At 41.1% G+C, this 23,509-nt stretch overlaps 1 protein-coding gene across 2 annotated transcripts in view; it reads right to left on the reverse strand.

The window, feature by feature from the left end:
- Positions 1 to 23,509, reverse strand: part of dtl (denticleless E3 ubiquitin protein ligase homolog (Drosophila)) — a 31,020-nt gene continuing 7,511 nt past the window's right edge. The window contains exons 2-15 of one of the 2 annotated variants that reach the window (XM_055639775.1): positions 23,351 to 23,473; positions 21,267 to 21,362; positions 19,863 to 19,924; positions 19,649 to 19,769; positions 19,497 to 19,562; positions 14,847 to 14,962; positions 14,666 to 14,739; positions 13,781 to 13,884; positions 12,677 to 12,781; positions 10,552 to 10,664; positions 7,751 to 7,840; positions 5,976 to 6,090; positions 2,910 to 3,739; positions 1 to 1,836 (exon numbers count right to left, since the gene is read on the reverse strand). In XM_055639775.1, coding sequence (XP_055495750.1) covers positions 1,780 to 1,836; positions 2,910 to 3,739; positions 5,976 to 6,090; positions 7,751 to 7,840; positions 10,552 to 10,664; positions 12,677 to 12,781; positions 13,781 to 13,884; positions 14,666 to 14,739; positions 14,847 to 14,962; positions 19,497 to 19,562; positions 19,649 to 19,769; positions 19,863 to 19,924; positions 21,267 to 21,362; positions 23,351 to 23,473 — 2,072 coding nt within the window. In that variant the 3' untranslated portion in view covers positions 1 to 1,779. Of the gene's footprint in view, positions 1,837 to 2,909; positions 3,740 to 5,975; positions 6,091 to 7,750; positions 7,841 to 10,551; positions 10,665 to 12,676; positions 12,782 to 13,780; positions 13,885 to 14,665; positions 14,740 to 14,846; positions 14,963 to 19,496; positions 19,563 to 19,648; positions 19,770 to 19,862; positions 19,925 to 21,266; positions 21,366 to 23,350; positions 23,474 to 23,509 lie in introns of both variants that reach the window. The other variant, XM_055639774.1, reaches the window with a different exon arrangement.

Genomic DNA, 23,509 nt, shown 5'->3' on the forward strand with positions numbered 1-23,509 from the left:
AACCAAGTGATATTTTATTGTGTTAGATAAACATTTACAAAGGCAGAGCTATTGCCCACACTGCCAATGTCCATCCCTCAGAAAGCCCTTTGGCAAAACTAGATAACGGAACAGGATCTGCATCTTACAATTCTCAGATTTTGTTGGGAGTTTTGTTCAAAACCAAATCTGCCACCCAAATGGCCTTGATGTAATACTTACTTGGATAACGTTCAAACCTTTGTACGCCTGAATCGACCAAAAGGTACGTGGTGCAACTTTAATTTCCAAAACTTATACAAAACTTGAAGTTGTAACTTCTGCGTAGACTGACCAGTATATTATTTCAAAGATAATTGTGTTGTAACTGTATTATTGCTTTAGCAATTTAACCGGCTGCAATTAAAGTGCAATAGTACCACAATAATGCAGAAAACAAACCAGGAAAATGTCATAGAACAATTCACCTGACAAATAATGTGTCTTTACCATTGCAGAAGTGCTATCAGTTGAGAATGCAACAGTTCCATTCAAAATTCAAAAAGGCAAGCCTGGACAAAGGCTGAGAGATTTTATTAAGTGTAACCTGACCATTGCTTTAGATAACATTATATGTTGGCCTGTTATTTGGTTATACCGTATAGTTTTAGATTGGAAAACAAAACTGAGCTTTTTAAGTTCTATTCATAACTGTTACATTAAACAAAAGGCAGTCTCCAAACAATGTACAGATAGTTTTGCTTCAAATTATTCCTATGCTTCCATATGACAAGGTAAATTGGTCCACAGTCTATGCTAGATATCAAAGCAACCCCATTTCCCCACTCATTTCCTCATGTCTTATCTCACACCTGCCCATTAACACCAGTTTTTCTAGTTATCTATAGCAGGAGTATTTTACAGTATTTAATAATCCACTGACCAGAACATTGGAGGAAACTAAAGAGATCACAGGAAGAATATGCACTCTAGACAGCAATGGCGATCAGAATTGAGGCCAGATCACTGGAGCTAGGAGACAGCTACATTACCCAGTGTGTCATGCAGGTTGGTATCAAAGCAAAATAAGGTTTAGTCAATGCCAAGACAAAAAATAAATTGACACCAAATGTTATTGAAGTAGGTGAAATCTAGCATGGTAAGCAATAAGATCAAAAACAACCAGTAACACAATTAATAAATATAGCTGTAATCTTGAGCATTTAAAAAAAAAAGGGAAGTAAAATCCTGTTAGAAGACAGTTTAAAATTAGATAAAATTCAAATGGATCACGGGTTTTAACATATAAAAAAAATCCTACAATGAACTAAGTGATTATTACTTCAATGCTCAAAACCACCGATTAGTTAAAGTTAGGGGTACAGTTTGTAGTTTGCATTTTTTCCCACCGATTTGATCTGTTCACACTACACAGCGAGCTGGTTTTGATGAGGGAGCAGTTCTCAGTCCTGTATTTCCCTGCATAATAAAGTGTTGTTGGCAGCCCTGTACATCGCTCCACAAACCACAGATCCAATACAAAATGTTATTGCTGGTACATAAATTGTCATTAGATGTTAAATTAGTTGGCTGGCAAACAAGAGGAAATATACGGTCAAACAATAGTCAAAAAAGGCATCACATTTAAAAAAAACGTCCTAAGCCTATTTCACAAGTAAATTAATTAAACCCATACACCATCACAGATGGCAGTCAGGAAATTCTACTAAATGAAGGTAAGAAGTGTTTCATCAAGAGTGCTGCAAGATCTGAATGCTGCAATAGATTTTGCCAATAATCATCCCCAGCTGCACAATATGGTCAATCAGTCAACTTCCGCTGAAAATACGAAGAGATCTTGCGGTTTGAAGCCGCAGTCTGTAGAACAAACAGACAGCTTATTGTTAATTCAACTTTGCTACAGAATAAGTAAACCTGGAGGGGTATTAATGCAGAGAAGTTAATCAACACCCGCTTCACATTTAGTGGGTGGTAGGGATAATCCAATGGCTTCAACAAATTAACCCAACTGAGGTAATATATGCAGTTAGCAATTAAACACTGCCTCAGAGAGCTTTACATCATACATCCACATGGTCATGCATAAACATGAATGCCATATAAACAGGGCATTTAATGAAGGCAAAGCAGCAAAAATAGACATTATTCTCCTTCTGATAGATCCAATAATGACAAGAATCCCAACCCAGAGTCTATTAGTCTGGAGACAGGACAGTAGAAGAGGGAGATGATCTCTAGGGGCTAGTGGAATCAAGGGATATGGGGAGACGGCAGGCACGGGTTATTGATTTGGGACGATCGGCCATCATCACAATGAATGGTGGTGCTGGCTCGAATGGCCTCCTCCTGCACCTATTTTCTATGAAATACTGCAAGTGGGAGACACAGCAATAACAATATTGATCGATTTTTAAAACAATAATGCATTACTGAGAGAATATTTTTAAAAATCAATAAAGTTAGAATCCATGGAAAGAAGCAGAACTTCAGAAGGTGTTAAATATGGAAGAAAAAATATGATATTTCCAATGATAGACACAAAAAGCTGGAGTAACTCAGCAGGACTGGCAGCATCTTTGGAGAGAAGGAATGGGTGACGTTTCGGGTCGAGACCTGTATATCGGATGCATGATTATTGGATTAGGAGTTTTAAATAGAATACTGAACATTGCAATAGCAGAATAAACCGATTTGAGAATTTGAACCACTCAAGCAAAAATATTTATGAAATATTAATATGTCTATCCAATTGGTCATGTTTTTGATAAAGGCAACAGGGTCCATTACGGCCTAATACATGGGATTATATTAGAAGGCAGGAAAATCGTGTTGAGAGGGAAAGATAGATCAGCCACAATTGAATGGCAGAGTGGACTTGATGGGCCGAATGGCCTAATTCAACTCCTATGACATATAAATAGATTACTTACTGGTGAAGTTGCTGGATTCAATTCTTCCTTCTTCCTCACAGCCAGATTGTGAGAGGCAGTGGGACTCGATGATAATCTCCGCACTCTGACACCCACTTCAAGTTTCTGTTTTTCTGCTAAGTCAGCAAGCCAGTTCAGATTTGGAGGCGAGTCGTTTTCTTTGTCCAGGATCTCAGCTCTCTGTTGGGACTTGCATGAAGTTGAGGAAGCTTTTAGGTCTGGACAGGGGAAAGGGCTAGCTAAAGGGAGGTTTTCTCCAAAGTTGCAACCAGTGTTTTTCATCCCCTTCTCTTCTGTATTTAGGTTTTCCCTTTCCTGCATCTCTTCACAGCAGAAATCAACTTTACATTTTTTAGAAATAGGACTGAGTTGTGCTGCGAGACTGCCATTGTCATGTTTGTTATTGTTTATTACTGACCCATCACAGGGGTCCAATCTCCTTTTGACCCTCTTCTCTGAAGTTGGAATGTTTATTGTTGTCAAGACGGCTTTTGATTGAATTTGTCCAACTGGGCTCAGCGCTGTCCTTGACGTGTTGTGGGCAACAAGGAGAGAGGAAGGAGGGCTGGGGCTTTTTACCATCCATTCCCTGATTGACTTTTTCCCAGAGGAAGAACTTGGCGGTGAAGAGGAACTGGACTTGCCCAGCTGACATGGCGTACTATTCTTGCCCAAGGAACTCTGGCTTACGGAGCTGGGGGTATTTGAAGAGCGAGGCAGGTCTCCACTAACATTAGGAGCACACGAAGCCTGCTGAGGCGATGGCAAATTGGGACCTTCCATCAGTGATGCTTTAGCTGGAGTACGATGTATTGACTGAATGATGACGTCTGTTAAAAGCATTGCAAGGAAGTTACTACTCCAAGGCTTACAACAGACAAATTAATATCTTTGTACAATTTTGATCAATTGGTAACAGAATTAATACTTTAAAACACGATTCTCCCCCCCTACAACGCACTGGAGTGTACCAACTCATTAATCGCTTCTAACTGCATATTGTTTAGTTCACATTTGGTTCATTTATACAGAACTGGCCACATCAAACCCAAAAATCAGCATCTCCATGAATCTATCCAAATGCATTAGATTCAAGACCTTATGACTCATACCACAAGCTGTTACAAGACTCAAATTGGGAAAATGTGATCCCTCAACTCAATCAACATGAAGAGATTTAATAGTCGCCAAAAGGAATATTTTAAATGCTAATTTTCTTCAGTAATTGGACAAACCGGAGAGGTGTAGTAGGTCTAAGATGATAAAAACAGGAATAAACTCCGCCTTCAGTACTTTCACGTTTTGTAAGCCTAGAGTTTAATTGTCATATGCAGCAGAGTGGAACTATTAAATTCTTACTTGCTGCAACTTAACAGGCCCATTAGTACAGCAATCCAACAAATAAATTATACAAGAATCAATAATACAATAAATTATGCTTAATACTTACTAACCAGACCATAATAGTGCAACTGGGTACAATATTGTGTTCAGTTTTAGATAGGAAAGTTATGATGAAAAGGATAGAGAAGATTTACGAGGATGTTGCCAGGACTTGAGGTACGGAGCAGGAGGGAGAGGTTGAGCAGGCTGGAAATGTATTCCTTAGGAGCGCAGGAGGATGAAGGGTGATCTTATAGAAGTGTATACGATCATGAGAGGAAGTAGATAGAGTAAATGCAGTCTTTTACCCAGAATAGGGGAACCAGAACCAGAGGACATAGGTTCAAGACTAGGGGAGAAAAATTTAATAGGAACCAGAGGGGTAATTTTTTGTGTGAACACACAAAGAGTGGTAGATATATGGAACCAGTTGACAGGAGAGTTAGTTGAGTCAGGTACTATGACAATGTTTAAAAAACATTTTGACAAGTATATGGACATGATAGATTTAGAAGGATATGGGCCAAACACTGGCTGGTGGCATTAGTGTCGATGGGGCATGTTGGTCGTTGTGGGCAAATTAGGCCAAAGGGCCAGTTTCCACGCTGTATGACTCTAGGTAGCCACACGATGAAATTGCACTTCACTGTAAATTTGGTATAACTGAAAAGTTCACTGCAAATTCATTGAGTTTGCTTATCATTTCAGATACTGAATTACTAATTCAGGTTTAAAGATGTTTGAAAACTGGATAACCCCACACAAGCATTACATAGGGAAAAAATAAAGTCAATACTCCTTAGTGTATAGGATTGGATATATCCATATATAGTATATATATTTATCCTGTGGCTCCAGATTTTATAGTGGACTCTAACTATTTTAGTGAACCATATTATGTATGCAGATGATCTTGTGGTCTTTAGTCCATCTAGCACTGGTCTCCAGCAGCTCCTTACTATATGTTCTGTGTAAGGTGTGGAACATGACATTAAATATAATGCTAGTAAGAGTGCTGTTATGATCTGTAGAACCAAAGAGGAGAAATGCCTAAAATATCCTGATTTTAAATTGTCTGACAATAATCTTAGTGTCTGTAATAAGATAAAATATCTAGGGCATATTATTACAGAACAAATGACAGATGATGAGGATATTTATAGGCAACGATGCATGCTGTATGTACAGGCGAATATCCTCTTGTGTAAATTTGGTGTGTGTGCAGTTGTGGTGAAGATGTCGCTATTTAGAGCATACTGCACACCACTCTACACTGCGCACCTGTGGTTGAACTATTTAAAGACAAGTATGCAGAGACTAAAGGTGGCATATAACGATGCCATGAGAACACTGCTGAGGCAACCTAGATGGTGTAGTGCCAGTAATATGTTTGTGGCTGCAGGAGTCAGTACTTTAGAAGCTATCCTAAGACACCACATGTATAAATTCATTTGCAGGATAAATGGCTCTAAAAATGTGCTTATGGTGGCCTTGACAAACATAGGGGTTAGCACTACACGCTACGAATCCCAGCTGTGGAGACACTGGTATACAAGTGATATACAAAGATTATATATATATTTATGATATTTAATATGCAATGCATTTTTTGATGTAATGTTGCCCCTTGTCTGGACCTCGAGTACGTAATAAAGTTTATTATTATTATTATTATTATTTTACCTTTGTCCAAATGCTTCTTTTGGCAGGCAGACCCCACCAATTCTGTCTTGGTCACATCCATTTTTCGATTTAGGCGCCAGATTCTCGTAGTATTATCATCAGAACAAGTGGCAATCTAAACAGAGAGAAGCAACATTAGAAATGTCAAAACCCGCAAACATTAGCAACTTTGATGCACTGGGTTTAAAAAACAAGACAAAAAAAAAAACGGCTGCAATTTTATCCAAAACATTACCACAAAAAAAAAAAATACATTTTTTGTACCTCCAAGCTTATGATCATGTCAATATATCTTGACTTGAACACAAATCTCTTTCAGCTATTATTCCTTAAGGCCAGTACAAAAAGGCAAGCGTTGACAGAGCAAATTATAGATCTGTCACAAAGCATAATTACATTTCCTTAAATACACCAATTATAATGCATCTACAAGTTCTGCTGCTGCCAGATACGATTCAATACCCGTAGGAATGTATTCTAGTAGTTCACATTCTTTATTGAAAGGGTTAATAAGATTACAGTGCATAACAGCAGTAAATGTTTGTGGAATTTAGCACAATTACTCATCTTTTCTCAACCATCTTATCAACTCAAATTTCAACAAAAACCTCCAACTACCTGTAAATCAAAACCAGAGACAGTTGTTACAATTTTACATTTGTTGCACTCTTGCAAAAAAAAAGTTCAGTGTTTCTACAAGAAAAAGTAATATTCTTATTGTTCATATAAAGATAATATAATCCTTTCGAAAGAGATCGATTTTCCCACCAATATTTGCTTCTGGCACCTCCCACAGCATTAACAGTTTCTTGTCCCATGTTTATCGTGGATATCCAATTCCATCCATCCATCCCTCATCCACATCAACCAACAGGCTTTATGCTTCTTCCCTCAACAGAGCAATTTCAAACATCTCAAACCTGATACCGGTACTTCTCAGCACTTGTAAAGGACCACTCCCTCCAGGCTGCTCTGGTTCACCCCTTCATCTTCGACTGAAACGTGCAACCACCCACCCTTTACCTCCTCGCATCCTTCATGATCTCATTCTCTCCAGCTGAAGCTACAATTTACTTGAAATCGGAGCATCCACTTACCAATGCATTGCCCCTCAATGTCATTTTGATCTCAGTCCCTGGCTCCTGGTCCAACAATACTCAGAAGCCAGAGGGAAAAATCTTTAGTCTCGGCACATTACTAGCCATGACCACTGAATTCAAGTATTGAATTCAACACTTTCAAATAGTCAGCACTTTTCTTTTCAGATTTCCAGCATTTAGTCAATTTCACATAATTATTATGGATTCCCTATTTAATCTCCCTCTAGACTGACCCGATCCCAACTGTTCCATCACCATCTGCTTTCTTCATCAACCCTGCCACCATTTACTCTCTATTTAATCCATTCTCTCACTCTTACTATTCATTCTTTTGTTTTTCTCTTCCTTTCCATCGTTCTCTGCATCTTAGATGAATTTATTATCCCTCCCACTTTGAGAAATAGCAAAGACCTCAAATGCTAACGATTCTTCTGCCGAACTTGCCGAGTGTTTCCAGCATTTTTGATTTTTTTTAAATTAACACCAGTTTTCTTTATGCAAGTTCCCAATCCAGAGAGCCAATGAATCCCATGTACCAACAATCTACTTGGCATCAGTACAGCAACAACAAGCTTCACTCAACGTCATGGAACAAATAAGATTCTCACTCAAAAAGATAATGATCTAACCATGAAATTCTGAAATCTCTCAGAACAGATCACAAACAAAACAGACCTTTGAGAAATCTGAAGGGCACCAGGATACAGACGTCACCTCTTGAGAGTGTCCCTGAAGCACTGTTGGGGGATGAAGAGGATCAGAGACCTGGTAACAAGGAATTTAAATAGTCAGTTTAGATGACAATTGGTTACAAGACAAACATTATGGTTTGCAGGATAGCAGCATCGATTTAGATCTGATGTTGTTGTTTATATGAAAGGTTTTGTGTAATTGAAGTTAACATGACTGAGGTTGCTGCTATTTATTGAGTCTAATTTGGATCAGAACCATGCAAAAGCAGATTGCAGGGAATGTTGAAATCACAGACTGTGTAAAATCTGATTTAAACAATTCGTGCTCCTTCTGAAATAAGCAATTTGAGTTGAAGGAAAGCAGCACAAGTGAGCTAGTTCCATGAACCTCAGTCTTTGAAGGTCTGATTACAGGATGCTTACTAACCTCCCAGAACTTCTTAGGCTTTTGGTTGCTTGGTGATAAGGCATCCTCTTTTTAACACAAACACAGATACGACAACTGCTAAAGATAGACACAAAGTGCTGGAGTAACTCAGTGAATCAGGCAGCATCTCTGGAGAAAAAGGGTAGGTGACGTTTCGGGTCAAGACCCTTCTGCGGGCGAACAGTCTAGAGCTGGAGTGTTCAAGAAGGAACTGTAGATGCTGGAAAATCGAAGGTACACAAAAATGCTGGAGAAACTCAGCGGGTGCAGCAGCATCTATGGAGCGAAGGAGATAGGTAACGTTTCGGGCCGAAGCCCTTCTTCAGACTGATAGGGGTGGAGTAGGAAGGAAAAAGGGAGGAGGAGGAGCCCAAGGGCTGGGGGATGGGAGGAGACAGCTCGAGGGCTAAGGAAGGGGAGGAGACATCAAGGGCTAACAAAATTCGAGTCTAGAGCTGGAGGTGGGATTAAACAAGGACCAGACAAGGCTGGCAACAAATGACCTCAGGCAGGGTGGTGCTCTGCTAGGCTAATTGTTGGCTGGGGAAGGTTTGATCTCAAGAGGGATACAGTGTGGTGAACTGTGGAACTGGTTAAACGACTTAGGTGGAGGAAAGGGGGGGGGGGGGGGGGGGGGGGGGGGGGGGGGGGGGGGGGGGGGGGGGGGGGGGTAGTGGAAGAAGCGCAATGGTGGAAGTAACTTAAAATTAGAGAATCCAACATTGTAAGTTACCCAAACGACAACTGGTAGATAAAAACTTCCAGTGAACAACCTTTGAGCAAGACATGAAAAAACTACCACGACATTAAACAAATTCATAATACAAGAATGCTAGGAACCAAACAGAAGGGTCTGGACCCAAAATGTCACCCATTCCTTCTTTCCGCTGAGTCTCTCCAGCTTTGTGTCTATTTTCGGTTTAAACCAGCATCTGCAGTTCCTTCCTAAACATTTGGTGAGACACTGTAAAACCTCACTCAAAAGACACCCAAGGTTAATTTTGACCTTGTGACATTCCAGTGATTTCAATGTGAATGGAGTACCAGGAAGAGTTTAACAAACAGTGGATGAGAGTGCGAGACTTCCCCACTTCCTTGCACTTAGCTACAAACAATTTGTAGAGAAAAGGAATAGGTGATGTTTCGGGTCAAGACCCTTCCTCAGACTGGGAGTCTCTTTATTTAAAGAAAGGTATTGACCCGAAACATCACCTATTCCTTTTCTCCAGAAATGCTGCCTGATCTGCTGAATTCCTCCGGCATTTTGTGTCCATCCAGCGTAAACCAGCATCTGCAGTTCCTTCCAGAAATAATTTGTGGCTCTACGTCACATATAAAAAATATGTATTGAGGAAATAATGGATCAGTCTGAAGAAGGGTCTCGATCCGAAACGTCACTCATTCCTTCTCTCCAGAGATGCTGCCTTGCCCCGCTTAGTTACTGCAGCATTGTGTATCTACCATGCATTGAGGTTAGGTTTATCAATCCACATAGCTGCATAAACCAGCACATTTGCAAAAGCAGAAAAAGGGGCCAAAAAGCCCCCTTTTAAAATATTTGCAAGATTTTGATCCAGTAGGTGGACTTGATGGAGACAAAATAATGTCAGTTGGGGGCAGAAAAGAAACATACGACATGCAGAATGTGTATTTGTAATTGTAGTCTGTGTAAGTGTATCCCAGTCTTATGCAAGGATGATATTTGTGGTGTTACAAGCTTAATGATGGGCCAGGATAAGTTCAAGATAGGATGCAGGTGTTTACCATTTGTTAGAGTGAGCTTCCTTTCTTTAGTAGCTACTGGTAGCATAGGTGGTGGAGCAAGTATTGAGGGAGGTGGGTCTGGGAAACCAGAACCAACTGTTCAGCCTTCCCGAGGTGTTGTGGGCCTAACTCAACAAACCAATGAAGGGACGTGCCCACTTGATAACCTCAATGATATACTTGCATCTACAGGATATGTTTAAAAAAATAATAATAAGTGCTAGGTAGCTGTTTTTTTTACACTCAGTTATTTATTGCAAGTTGGTATATTTAGTTAGATAATACCTTAGCTTTGGGCTTGGCTTTCTTAGTTGAGCACTTATCCTGGAGTTATAGCACAAGTACTTTGTGTTTTAATTGTAATTTAAAACATGATAATCTTGTATCATTTGCTTTCTTTTAGTACACCTGCGGTCCAGTTCACAGCGACAAAGCAATATTAATCACATTTAATTATAAGCCTGAAGTATTTTTTAGATGCAGTACTTTTTGATGCAAACTTTTTCAACACTTTTTTTTTTTTTAAGTACAGATTTAACAGACATGCTGACAGTGCAAGTACTTCTAATTCTCAATTAATTGCATTCACTCACCTTCCAAATATATGCATTGTTATCAGTGGACCCACTGACAAGGAATTGATCATCTGGGCTAAGACTGGCCTTAACATAAAAGGTGCTATTCTGATGACCAGTGAAGGTTGCAACTAGACAAAATAAAGAGACTAGTTAGAGGGCAAAGAAATACCATTAAAAGCCCTGTCCCACGGTACGAGTTCATTTCAAGAGCTCTCCCGAGTTAAAAAAAAAAATCAAACTCGTGGTAAGCACGGAGAATGAACGTAGCGGGTACATCGGAGCTCGGGGACGTCTCTTAGCGCTAACGGCAGGTATTCGGGAAGACTCGCTAACGGCAGGTAAGCACGGGAAGACTTGTGAAGATTTTTCAGCATGATGAAAAATGTCCACGAGAGCCCCGAGTACCGACGAGTGGCCATTACCGTAAATCTCCGAGTTCGAATCAGGGCAAACTCAGGAGAACTCTTGGAATGAACTCGTACCGTGGGACAGTGCTTTAACTCAGTGACATTACTTCAACAAAGTTAATTTTATGGCATAATGATAATAAAACTTTATGTATGTATGGGAGGAGGATGATACAGCTCAAAATAGTAATATTTAGTATTTATTTTCTCCATGAGCTTATTTACTGTCAGTCAGCTCAGTGGTAAATGGAGCAAGGTTACATTCAAACCAATCCACAAAATTGATACGATGGAGGCAATATTGGTTATTTGAATGTTTGTATGAGAGCCATTTGCGCTGTGCCCAGGTTTTTTTTTACGGTTATGTTCCAATCTCATGCAGCTGCAATCCAAGCAAATAAAACATTCATTCCGTGAAAATTTTACCAAACATAAAGTGTCTTTCATTCTTCCGATAAACTTCCAATCCGTCTAGTAATATATAGAACTAATGTAACATTTTAATTAATTCCCTTAGCCAGAGTACACGAGATATAGAAAGTGGTTTGAAAAGGCAACTTTTATTTAAACATTAAATAACAGGTAGATAGATCTAAAGATCATAAGCTGTTATCCCAGTCAACTTTTATTCTTCAACAAAAAATATTTATTTATTCTTTATTCTTCAAAGGGCAGCACAGTGGCAGAGTTGCTGCCTTACAGCACTGGAGGCCCGGGTTCAATGTGTACGGAGTTTGCACGTTCTCCCCGTTACCCGATTTCCTCTCACACTCCAGACATACAGGTTTGTAGGTTAATTGGCTTGGTTTCTGTGTAAATTGTCCCCAGTGTAGGATAGTGTCAATGTGCAGACTTTGCAGGCCGAAGGGCCTGTTTCCGCACTGTGTCACTAAAACTAAAAAAGATCACAGGACACCAAGCCATGCCGTAGACTGGCTACATAATGTTATTTTTGCTGCCATGCATATAGTTACATTTTAGAAAGCACTTGGGATATACAGTGCTAATGAAAAGCCTTATGTTCATGCACCTTATCTAGATGTAAGGCCATTCGGCCCATCGAGTCCACGTCGCCATTCGATTATGTCTGATCTATTTTTCCCTCTAACCCCATTCTCCTGTGTTCTCCCCATAACCTTTGACACCCTTACTAATTCAGACGCTATCAATTTCTACTTAAAAATACCCAATGACTTGGCCTCCACCGCCCTCTGTGGAAGTGAATTCCACAGGTTCACCATTCTCTGGCTAAAGAAATTACTCATCTCCATTCTAAAGGTACGTTCTTTTATTCTGTGGCTGTGCCCTCTTGTCCTAGACTCTCCCACAATTGGAAACATGCTCTCCTCATTCACTCTATCTTTGCCTTTCATTATTCAGTTGGTTTGAATTTCCCCCTCACTCATTCTAAAAACCAGCGAGTACAAAAGCACCCCCATACATTGAACCCAATGTTATCGATCATTAAATCGCAGTGTTTATTATGTCCTCTAAAAATCATATTGGCACAGATTACAGACACACGCCTCAAAACCTAATCTACACCGATCATATCTTTAAAGCATATTTCACATTATATTATCTGGAAGTTATTGATACTATCAATTTAAGTACCAAGTTGGAAATATTAGAAGTTGTGGGCGTATACATTGTGTTGAATTTATTTTTAAGTGCCAGATGGTAACAGCAAACAGAATAATATGCCTTCCCTCAAGTGTAACAGACAGACTTACTTGGTGCAGTTTTCAAGCCAGTCAAATTGAACATGTAAATGATATCATCAGTGCAGTTTGCAAAAAGATTGGAGCCTGTCGAGTCCAAAATAACACTGGAGTATCCTGCAAGCAAAGAAATTGAAATTCTCCACTTCAGAATAAGGTTTGCAGATATAATCCACATGTAGATAAAAGCCAACTACACCACAACTACATCAACACGGCCACATTCACAACCAGGTTTAGCAATTCCAAATTCTCACAGACTCTCATAAAAGTGCTTCAATACTTGAATTTTGCTGCCACTGTTTGAAGATTGATATCCGATCAGATTAGGATAAAGTGTATTTCTTTGCTTTGAATTCAATGACAGGGATTTAACCACCAGGGGCACCACACGATTGGCAGCCCCGCCAACAGTCTGTATTTTTTTTCCGTCTTTTTATATATTTTTTTAGTGTGTGTTAAAAGTCTGTGTAAATGTTCTCCGATTAGTTTTATGTGGGGTGGGGGGGGGGGGGGGGGGGGGAAACTTTCCCCCCCCCTGCTTCTTACCTTGCCAGAGATGCGATTAATTTTCGAGTCGCATCTCTGGTTGCTCTGCGGCCTACCATTGATAGAGCTGGAGGCCACATCGGACTGACTTTGGGCCCTTGCCTGGGATCGCTCCACCGCGGCCTGCAGACTTAACATGAAGAGCTCGCAGTCCCGGGAGAGGCTGGTCGGGAAGCTCCAACGACTAGCCCGACCTGGGGTCCGATCATCTGGCACGGGGGAGTTAAAATCCCCCCGATGCAGGAGTTGATCGCCTCGATGCGGAGGGCTCAAACGCTGCCAGCTACAGGAGCCAAGATCGTCCCGTCAACGGAGGGCTCGAGGCCCCCGACCGCAGGAGAGCAAAGAAGGGAAGAGATTTGTTTTGGTCTTCCATCACAGTGAGGAATGTGGAGGAGTCACTGTGGTGGATGTTTATGTTAAAATGTATTGTGTGTTCCTTTCCTTTTTATTTGTATGACTGACTTGGCAAATGAAACTCCTCGTATGTTGCAAAACATACTTGGCTAATAAAGTATTATTGTGATTGGGTCACAGATGAGCGATCACACAGTGAAGAACACTTACCTAGCTTTCGTGCACTGGTGCCTGGATAAAGGAAGGACTGAACTGGCACAGGATCTTGGTGGAGAACACTGTAGTTCTTTCTTAAATCCCACACTTTGATGACACTGGAATAGAAATAAAATACATTCTTTAAAAAAAATAAATAAAAGAGGCCAGATATTAAATATATGCAACACCCTCACTGTTAACACCCTCAGGCATGCTGAAAATATTCTGCACGTTCCACTCGTGCAGCAACCATACCTGGATTACAAAATGCGGGAGGGCTCTCAAAACTTTCTAAGGAGACTTTAAAGTAAAGGCACCATGTTTTTAATAGCATTATCTGGACTCAAATACTTTGGCCAAGTTGATTCCTTAACTAAATCATACAGCCAACGATGGCTATGCAGCAGATACACCTAGATAGATGCCATCAAGTGATCTGTCTGCTTTTATACATTCTCAAATAATCTGCACACATTTTATCCAATCTTTGTCCTTCTACTCCATTTAAGAATCGAGCTCTCAATTTTTACTCTGTCACTTCTCATTCTTCTCACCAAAATTAAAAACTTTACATTTCGCTTTGATAATTCTTCGAAAATTACTGGCCATCCTCGTGTTTTGTGTCGATTGCAAGTTTGGAAATAGTGCCTTGTACACCCAAGTTAAAATGTCGAGAGAAACAACAATACCAGCAGAACCCCCTGGGTAATGGCCACTTCCACCCCATGCTAGCATGCAACCATACACTTCCACTTTGCTGCCTGTTATTTAAATATGGTTTCATCCTGTTTTAGCCATGCGACGTGTCGATTCCAATCTTGATTTTTGTTGAAGGGGAGAGCGAGAGAGAAAAAAAAAAATATAAATAAAATAAGGAGCCATTCCAAGTGCACTTACCCATCCACAGCCCCCGCAGAGATCAAGGTGTTCTCATCTCGAAAAATCACCACCGTCACACTCTGCTGCGAATCCTGGAGATTAACAGACAGGTCAGCACCTGCAGCAAAACTGAAACCAGGCTCACAATAACACCACAGTGAGATACAGAGATAGAATGTTTAAATATGAATGTTCATACCACAGACGGAGCAAGTCCCCGGGCAGTGGGTCGCCGTTTCTTTTGCTTTGGGGGTGTCTGTTTTGCTTGTGAGTTATGAGCGCCAGTGATCTGCTTCACTTGCCTGTAAAATCCATCTAAAACAGAGGCAACGCGTCCATGAACATTAGCACAATTTATGCCTGCAACTTGACGACCACTTCCCCAAATGACCACTTTTCAGACATCAGCCGAGTGAACTAAGAGTCTGGTAGCCTTGGGGTTGGAGAGGGTGAAATGATAGTGGCTTGTGGAAAGAACATCATTAGCAAATCAATATTGCACCTCACAAGGCCAGGTCTGACCTTTTATATTATGTGCCACTCAGTCCATTGGACAACACAATGGTGCAGCCTCACACCTCAAGTGACCCAGGTTGTTTTTTTTTTTTTTTTTTTTTTTTTTAGAGATACAGCGCGGAAACAGGCCCTTCGGCCCACCGAGTCTGTGCCGACCAGCGATCCCCGCACATTAACACTATCCTACACACACACACACACACTAGGGACAATTTGCACATGCACCAAGCTAATTAACCTACAAACCTGTATGTCTTTGGAGTGTGGGAGGAAACGGAAGATCTTGGAGAAATGCCACGCGGTCATGGGGAGAACATATAAACTCCGTACAGACAGCAGCCGTAGTCAGGATCGAACCCGGGACTCCGGCGGTGCAAGCGTTGTAAGGCAGCTAATCTACTGCTGCGGCATCGTGCCGCACCTTATTAAATTCTGATATCTGGCGCTGCCTGTGCTGAGTTTGCATGTTCTCCCCGTGCCTACATTGGGCTCACCAAAGTACTCTTTCACATCTTAAGGACATGTTGGTAAATTAACTGGCCATCGTAAATTGCCCCTTGTGTCTAAGCATGGTAGAATCTGGGGGGGGGGGGGGGGGGGGGGGGGGGGGCAAGTGGGGGTGAAAAGAGTAGAAGGGAATGTGTGGAAATTGAAGCAGCATTAATGTTGGATTGGTGTAAGTAGATAATGGATAGTCTGTGTGGATGGACCAAAGGGCCATTTCTCTGCTAAAACATTTGATGACTTCAATTTCACATTCATATACAATGCACAGAATATTTTGCATATTAAGATGGCAACCTACTTGGCAACGATCCCTCTGAGAATTCTGCTAATAAATTGTTAAACATTATTCTTTGATTCGTGCAAGGATAAACTCATTTTGGATACTGACACAAAGGAAAGTGTGCCTGTTAAACTATGCAAATAAATGTTCTTTCCTGAAAGAACATTCAGGAAAGAAAAACATTCTCTTTCCGGAAATACATAATATTTTTCATCAATATGCCAAAACTGACATTATAGTCAAAATCTCACTACACTGAAATACAGTACAATACAAAAAAACAAGCAAGGTTATTAATGCATTTCGTTGTCTCTGTACTGTACACTGACAATGACAATTAAAATTGAATCTGAATCTGAATCTGAAAGGTGACCATCCTTTCTGTATTTCTGCCAGTCAGCTATAGATTGTGAAGGTAGACAAAAGTGCTGGAGAAACTCAGTGGGTGCGGCAGCATATATGGAGCGAAGGAAATAGGCAACGTTTTGGGTCGAAACTCTTCTTCAGACCAGTTTTGGCCCGAAATGTTGCCTATTTCCTTCGCTCCATAGATGCTGCCTCAACCGCCGAGTTCCTCCAGCACTTTTGTCTACCTTCGATTTTCCAGCATCTGCAGTTCCTTCTTGTACAGATTGTGAAGACCAAGTCCCATCCCAACTGCAAGACAGAATTTGAGGCCTCTCTCCCCATCTCATCTGGACTTACCCTGCATGTCATTTATTGGGAACAATCAATTGCTGCTTTGGGATTGCCCATTGCCTAGCAGGTTATGGGGTGAAGGATTGGGTTGATCATACTGATCCAGGTCAGTAGTAACACCGGCTGTCAAAATCAGGTTAATGGAATACACTCTGCAACACTGAGGCTGAGCAGCAAAGAAAGAAGGAACAGAAGAACCAGGGTTGGTCAATAATTAATTTTAATTACCACGATTAAATTTATACCACATCAGCTGATATTAAAAAAGGCACACTTCTGACCTTTAGATAGGCAGCCTATATAACATTTTATTTATGATTATTTTCTTTCCTGAATAAAGCTATGGTTCTGAACCATAAGAACATGCATGGTTTCCTGCTGTGTGCATCAGTGCGCAAAAATGACCCAAAATGTAAAGGAGGATTTTCAGCACACTTACAAATTCTGTTTAAATGTCAATATCCTATTTTAAGGAACACTTCAATAACCTTACTAATCAACACATTGGAGTCTGAACATCAAGTTCTGTGCAAATGTGAGGATTACTGTTAAGCTAAGCCATGATGGCACAAGGTGAGAAACAAAATAAATACGAATAAAATAGGCGATTGAATAAACTCCCTCCTGCTCTCCTTCACTTATTCCTTTTTTCCCCACTATTTTCTTTATTTGTTTTTCACTCGCACTCACTAGTCATTCTACAACCTCTTTTTCCTTTTTCTCTTCTTACTTTTCTCTTTTTTAAAAAAAAAGGAAGTTGTACAGAGAATGTAATATGTTAACATAATTTTTGTACAGGTGCACAACCTTTTATCCAAAAGCCTTGGGACCAGACACTTTTCGTAATTCAGAATTTGTCGGTCTTCGGAATGGAAATTTTTTAGCGTAGATTTTAATGGCTGGCTCAGTGGTAGAGTGCTCGGCTCATATCCGCAAGGTTGCGAGTTTGCGCCTTGATCCGGTAGTTACTCGGGTTACTCAGGTCGCGAGTTTGAGTCTTCAATGTCGTTTTTTCTTGCAGAATAAATGTCTGTATGAAATGCAGTGTGTTGAACGAATTCCTGAATTTGTAAATGTGCCCGCAGCATTGAATCACCTCACGCACTCATGTCACCCTAGCAGGGCTACATGCCCTAAGGCGGCCTAGCTCATGCATTCTTGAATCCCCGAGCTAGGTCGCGAGTTTGCGCCTCGATCCTGGCAGTTACTCGGTCGCGAGTTTGAGTCTTCAATGGAGTTTTTTCTTGCAGAATAAATGTTTGTATGAAATGCAGTGTAGGAGAGGTGTACTGACTGTGTGGGCAGAACTTTGGAAGTGATTGCCCACCAGTCTAAAAAGCCGCTGTGTCTCCCTGTCCCTGGGATAGCAGGGGGCGATCAAACAGCACAATACCCCCCTCCCCCTCCAACTCCAGGGGAATCCGCTCCCCGATGGGCCGCTACGGCGACAAGTGGCAGTTCGCCCACAGCCCGAGCTGCGCGACCCCAAGAACAAGACGTCCCTTGCACACCATCAGCTTCTGCCCATACGGGGAGCGTGTTCCTCTGGAGTTGGAACGGGGCTGGGCTGGAGTTGCTGATCTGGGATCTCCGTGCTTGCAGTGGGCCTGGGGGTCGGTGTCCCGTTGGTCCTGACGTCTCCAGTGACCGGCACTGTGCTGCTGCCATCGCCGACGTGAAGGCAGTGCAAAGCCCCCGCGCCAGTGCAATGGGCGGGGAGCTGGAGAGGGGAGGGAAGGGGTCACACACATGGCCGGGAAGCAGAGGGGTGTAGGTGGGGTGAAACTGAAGGGAGCGACAATCTGCTGCTGCCTGCACGCCGAGTTAAAAAGTTCCCACGCAAGACTCACGATACACTGTGTATCACGAGTCTACCGTGGGAACTTTTTAACTCAGCAGGCAGGTAGCAGCATATTGTCAATTATTAACCCTCCCGCGCAATATACCCTCACCTTCTCTTTTATGAATGGGGATTTAGTTCCCCTTTCTTCGAGGACCGACCGGAGGTTCCACCGTCACCTCTGTGGACCGCCCTCGGTGAACGTTTTCAAGGACCTTTCTTCAAGGACCGAAAAAAATGGCCGCTATTCGGAGGTTTTCGTTATTTGGATCTTTGGATAAAAGGTTGTGCACCTGTACCACTGTATTAAAAAATAAATAAATACAAAAAAATAAATAGGGTTTCTTGTTGCTACATACACAACCCCACATGGGGAGGATATGGGCAGATGGAATGGGAAGCAGAAGAGTACCAGTAGCGGGGCTGCAATATTAAAGATAAAGCAAGAGGTACTTGGACCCCAATCTGTGCAGCATAGAAAAGAGTTTTGGGCTGTTACCACCCATGCTGCCTCCTTGAAAGAAGTAATTAGTGCCCAGCATTTCCATTCTGAAACTCTGGGAACATTTAGCCGACTAAAATAAGTGTCTTATTCATACACCAACAGAATCCTACTTGCAAACCAGGAGGGAAGCAAACTGTGAACAATTAACCTGGAAACAAGAACAAACGACATGATCTAAAATATCAGCAATACATTAATTTGTAGAAGACAAGACACAAAATGCTGGGTAACTCAGTTAATCCAGCGTTTTGTGTCGATCTTCATTCCAATTGGGTTTGTTAGGGACTTGCATGAAGATACCTGTACAAAACTAAATAATACAAATGACAGGGCAATTCTGGGTTATAAAAGGAAAGTAAAAAGACAAGCTTTAATGCAAGAGGTATTGCCGTAGGCCTTTAAAAATTCCAAAATAAGATTCATTGAACAACTTGAACTCTTTAATAAAAAAAATAAAATAAAAAAAAATGCATCTAAGACACAATTTCTATAGAATTCATACCTTTCTTACTGCAACGAGTATCCCAGACCATTATATTGCCATCTCTTCCACCGGTACAAAACACAGCTTTATTTAAAAAAACAAAAATACAATTAGAACCACTTTTACGTTATGAATAAAGCTCTACAGATCAATAATGTTGTATTGGGTACCTGTTTCCTGCTTCCCAAAGGCCACAGACTTGAGGCTGCACTGGTGGCCTTTAAACGTTCCGAGGAGCTCACTCACTCTCACGTCCCACAGCTTTGCAGTTTGATCTCCTGAAGCTGTAACCTTCAAAATAAAACAAACAGCACAGATTTTTTATCAGCATCATCTCATTCTGGCGTATTTGAGGAACATACAATGAAAGGCTGGGGTACTTACTAATTTTGGTTCTCCCGGAACCCAAGCAAGGTCAAACACTGCATTAGTGTGAGCCAACCATGCTGGAAAAAAAAGGACATTTTCAATTTAGAGGTTAAAGATCAGGTTAATAAACAGACTCGAGACATCATTTCGCTTTGTCTCGTCAGAGGTGATGGCATGTATTGCCTTTGAGATCTTGATTAAAGAAAACTGTCCACTTAAATGTCAAAAAAGCAATTATGTCCTAACTAACAGAAGTCCCACGGAGCATTTAGATGTCACTTAGCATGACATACAAGTGATGTGGTGGCCGTTTTCACTGTCGGCTATTTTGTTATAAAGGATAGACAGCACAATTCTCACTCAGAAAGCATTATTAGTATCATAATGCCATACAGCACAAGAGATAATCATGTCACCCATAGACACTTTACATGACACTTCAATAAAAATGACACAGGAGATGCTTTGACAGGGCTCAAGATAACACACCATCACAGAGCACACCTCCCCAGGCAAAATGGGCATACAGTCTTGGCATCGAGTGAGCTCTCAAATACAAGGCTAAAGCGATGGACTAAACACTGCTCCATTACACTGGTAATTAAAAACTCACTGCAGGTAACAATGTAAACTAAAAGGTAGACACAAAATGCTGGAGTAACTCAGCGGGCCAGGCAGCATCTCGGGAGAGAAGGAATGGGTGACATTTTGGGTTGAGACCCTTCTTCAGACGGATGTAAACTAAAACTTTATTGTTCATAATAATTTGTGAATTAAGACATTTTCAACTGCTGGGTATTTTGCTTTATTGTTTGTACAAACAAACAAACAATAAACAAACAATAAACATCTTGACACCGCGTTTTTTTTCAGAAGCAAAAGAAGCAGGTCATCCAACTTCCTTTGAGTTGGATTAGTTCTACAATTCAACACACATTCAGTGTATTCCTGAATAAATGCCATTCAACATGATCTATAATACTGTAGTCATACATGAATTGCACAAGACTTTGACCTAATGAGTTGAGATCCCTCCCTCCCCACAGCCCATAATCTTTATGTTCTTAAAAGGGCCCACACTATTCTGCCAGCATGGTAATTAGATTTTACACGCACAGCTAAACCATTTGTTTAAACAGGACATTATATCAAGATTTAACTGAACTTGGCAGCAATGCCAGAGTGGTAGAGGTGAGAGAAATGCTTTCCTTCCAATACAGGACACTAATAAAGGACGAGTAGGAACCTGGGCCCTGTCTATGATGAATAGAATGGCATTGCATTAAAATTGTTATGCGTTTACAATACATTTGTCTTTTGTTTAAACAAAGGAATGTCTCGTTTCTTCACATGACTAATATCTAGACACACCCCTTTCAAAAATGTGAAAGCAATGAAGCAAACAAAATCTTGGCACACCTCGAAAAATTGGATCCTTCTTCTTATGGCATTCTGTATTGTATAACCTGACTACACCTTCTTCATTTACAACTGCAAGGACCCACTGTAACTGCTCTGCTGTAAAGAAAGAAAGGTTACGGTAATCAGAATATTAACATCCACAAATACACAAAAACAAAATGCTCTCTTACAATTTTAAACCAACAGAAACTAAAATGTATTGCATTCTTCATGTAGGGCTGCCTTTACGCTATCTTAAGCTAGTTCTTCTGGCCAGGTGGTTGATGTAAGCTCCAATGTCAACCTAGTGTGGACTGTCCGTGGTATACCTGAACATTACCAGTGTAAAATTACAGTATCAAATAATGCCACAATTGCTCATCACGCCTTGAATCTGGAACTGCTTCATAAATTATATATTCCTCAGAGAAACTATAGGTTTTTGTGTACTTGATTTTAAATCAATATTAACATTATGTAGTTTAATTCATCATTACCCTCAATATATTGAACCACATCTGATGCACTGGCTGTTTGCTTTGGATATCAAGGTTACGGCAGAAGTTTTCAGCTGCTGGACATTTTTGTTTTGTTGTTTGCATAAACATCCAATATACATCTTGCCAACGCATATATTTTCCAAAAAGAAAAGGAAGTATGTTATCCAACTTTGTGTTGGATAGATACTAAATGGTGGAGTAACTCAGAGGGTCAGACAGAATCTCTGGAGAAGATAAATAGGTGATATTTCAGGTTGGGATCTGTCTTCGAGTTGGATTAATTTTACAATTCAACTATTCAAGTTCAAAATTGCAGCTTCTCACATCTATAATTGCATGGAGACGTCTGATCAATGCTTTTCAAACTCCGAGCAAGATTTATTTGTACCATGTCCTATCGATGTACCATTCCTATCCATGCACAATATTCCTTTTATCCTTTGTCTAATTATTTCCTAAATGTTGCAACAGTCCCTGCCTCAACTACCTCCTCTGGCAGCTCGTTCCATACACCCACCATCCTGTGCGAGGAAAAAGTTGCCCCTCAGATTCATATTACATTTTCCCCCCCTTCGCCTTAAACCTATATCCCCATCCTTCTGTGCTCCAAGGTATAAAGTCCCAGCCTGCTCAACCTCTCCCTGTAGCTCAGGCCCTCAAGCCCTGGTAACATCCCGTAAACATTCTCTGTACCCTTTCCAACATGACATCTTTGCTGCAACATGGTGCCCAGAACTGAACATAATACTCAATAAGCAGCCTTGCCATGTCTTACATAAATGCAATATGATTTCTCAACCTCCATACTCAATATCCTGACTGATGAAGGCCAATGTGCCAAAAGCCTTTTTGACCACACCATCTCCCTATGACACCACCTTCAAGAAACTATGTGCCTGCACTCCTGGATCCCCCTGCTCTACAACACTCCCCAGAGCTTTACCGCTCACTATGTAGGTCCTGCCATGCTTCCAAAATGCAACACCTCACATTTCTCTGTATTAAATTCCATCAACCATTACCCAACCCACATCTATTAATATTATGCCTTAAGAATAATAATAATAATAATACATTTTATTGTCATTGCACATCAGTGAAACTAGATTTAGTATGCAGCTTCCAACCGATGTAAAGAAAAGTAAAATAAATAAATAAGCTGTGTGACGTGACCATCCGAGGGAGAGAGTCCAGGGGGGATGGGGGGCAATCAGCAGGGCCGGTTCAGAGCCGTTATAGCTCTGGGAATGAAGCTGTTTCCGAGTCTGGAGGTTCAGGCGTAGAAGGCCTTGTAACGTCTGCCGGAGGGAAGTAGTTCAAACAGTCCGTTACAAGGGTGTGAGGAGTCTTTATGGATGCTGACGGCCTTCCTGAGACACCGTTTGTGGTAGATGCCCTCCAAGGCTGGTAGCTGTGTCCCAACATAGAAAATAGGTGCAGGGATAGGCCATTCGGCCCTTCGTGCCTGCACCGCCATTCAATATGATCATCCAACTCAGTATCCTGTACCTGCCTTCTCTCCATACCCCCTGATCCCTTTAGCCACAAGGACCACATCTAACTCCATATACATGAGTACAAGCCCAGCACTGGCCAACCTACCTGTGGACCACGAGCAGCCAAAAGGAGGAACCGGCACCCCAAGGTCACCACTTGACGTGTGCTCATCATGTCGGTTGCACTGGTAATATTGCAGCAAAGTCTCCAAAGGGTAGCTGTGGGGCTCTAATGGCAAAGAGAAAAAACAAACATTGAAACAGA

Source organism: Leucoraja erinacea, chromosome 8 (assembly GCF_028641065.1).
Source record: "Leucoraja erinacea ecotype New England chromosome 8, Leri_hhj_1, whole genome shotgun sequence".
NCBI classification, from domain to species: Eukaryota; Metazoa; Chordata; class Chondrichthyes; order Rajiformes; family Rajidae; genus Leucoraja; species Leucoraja erinaceus.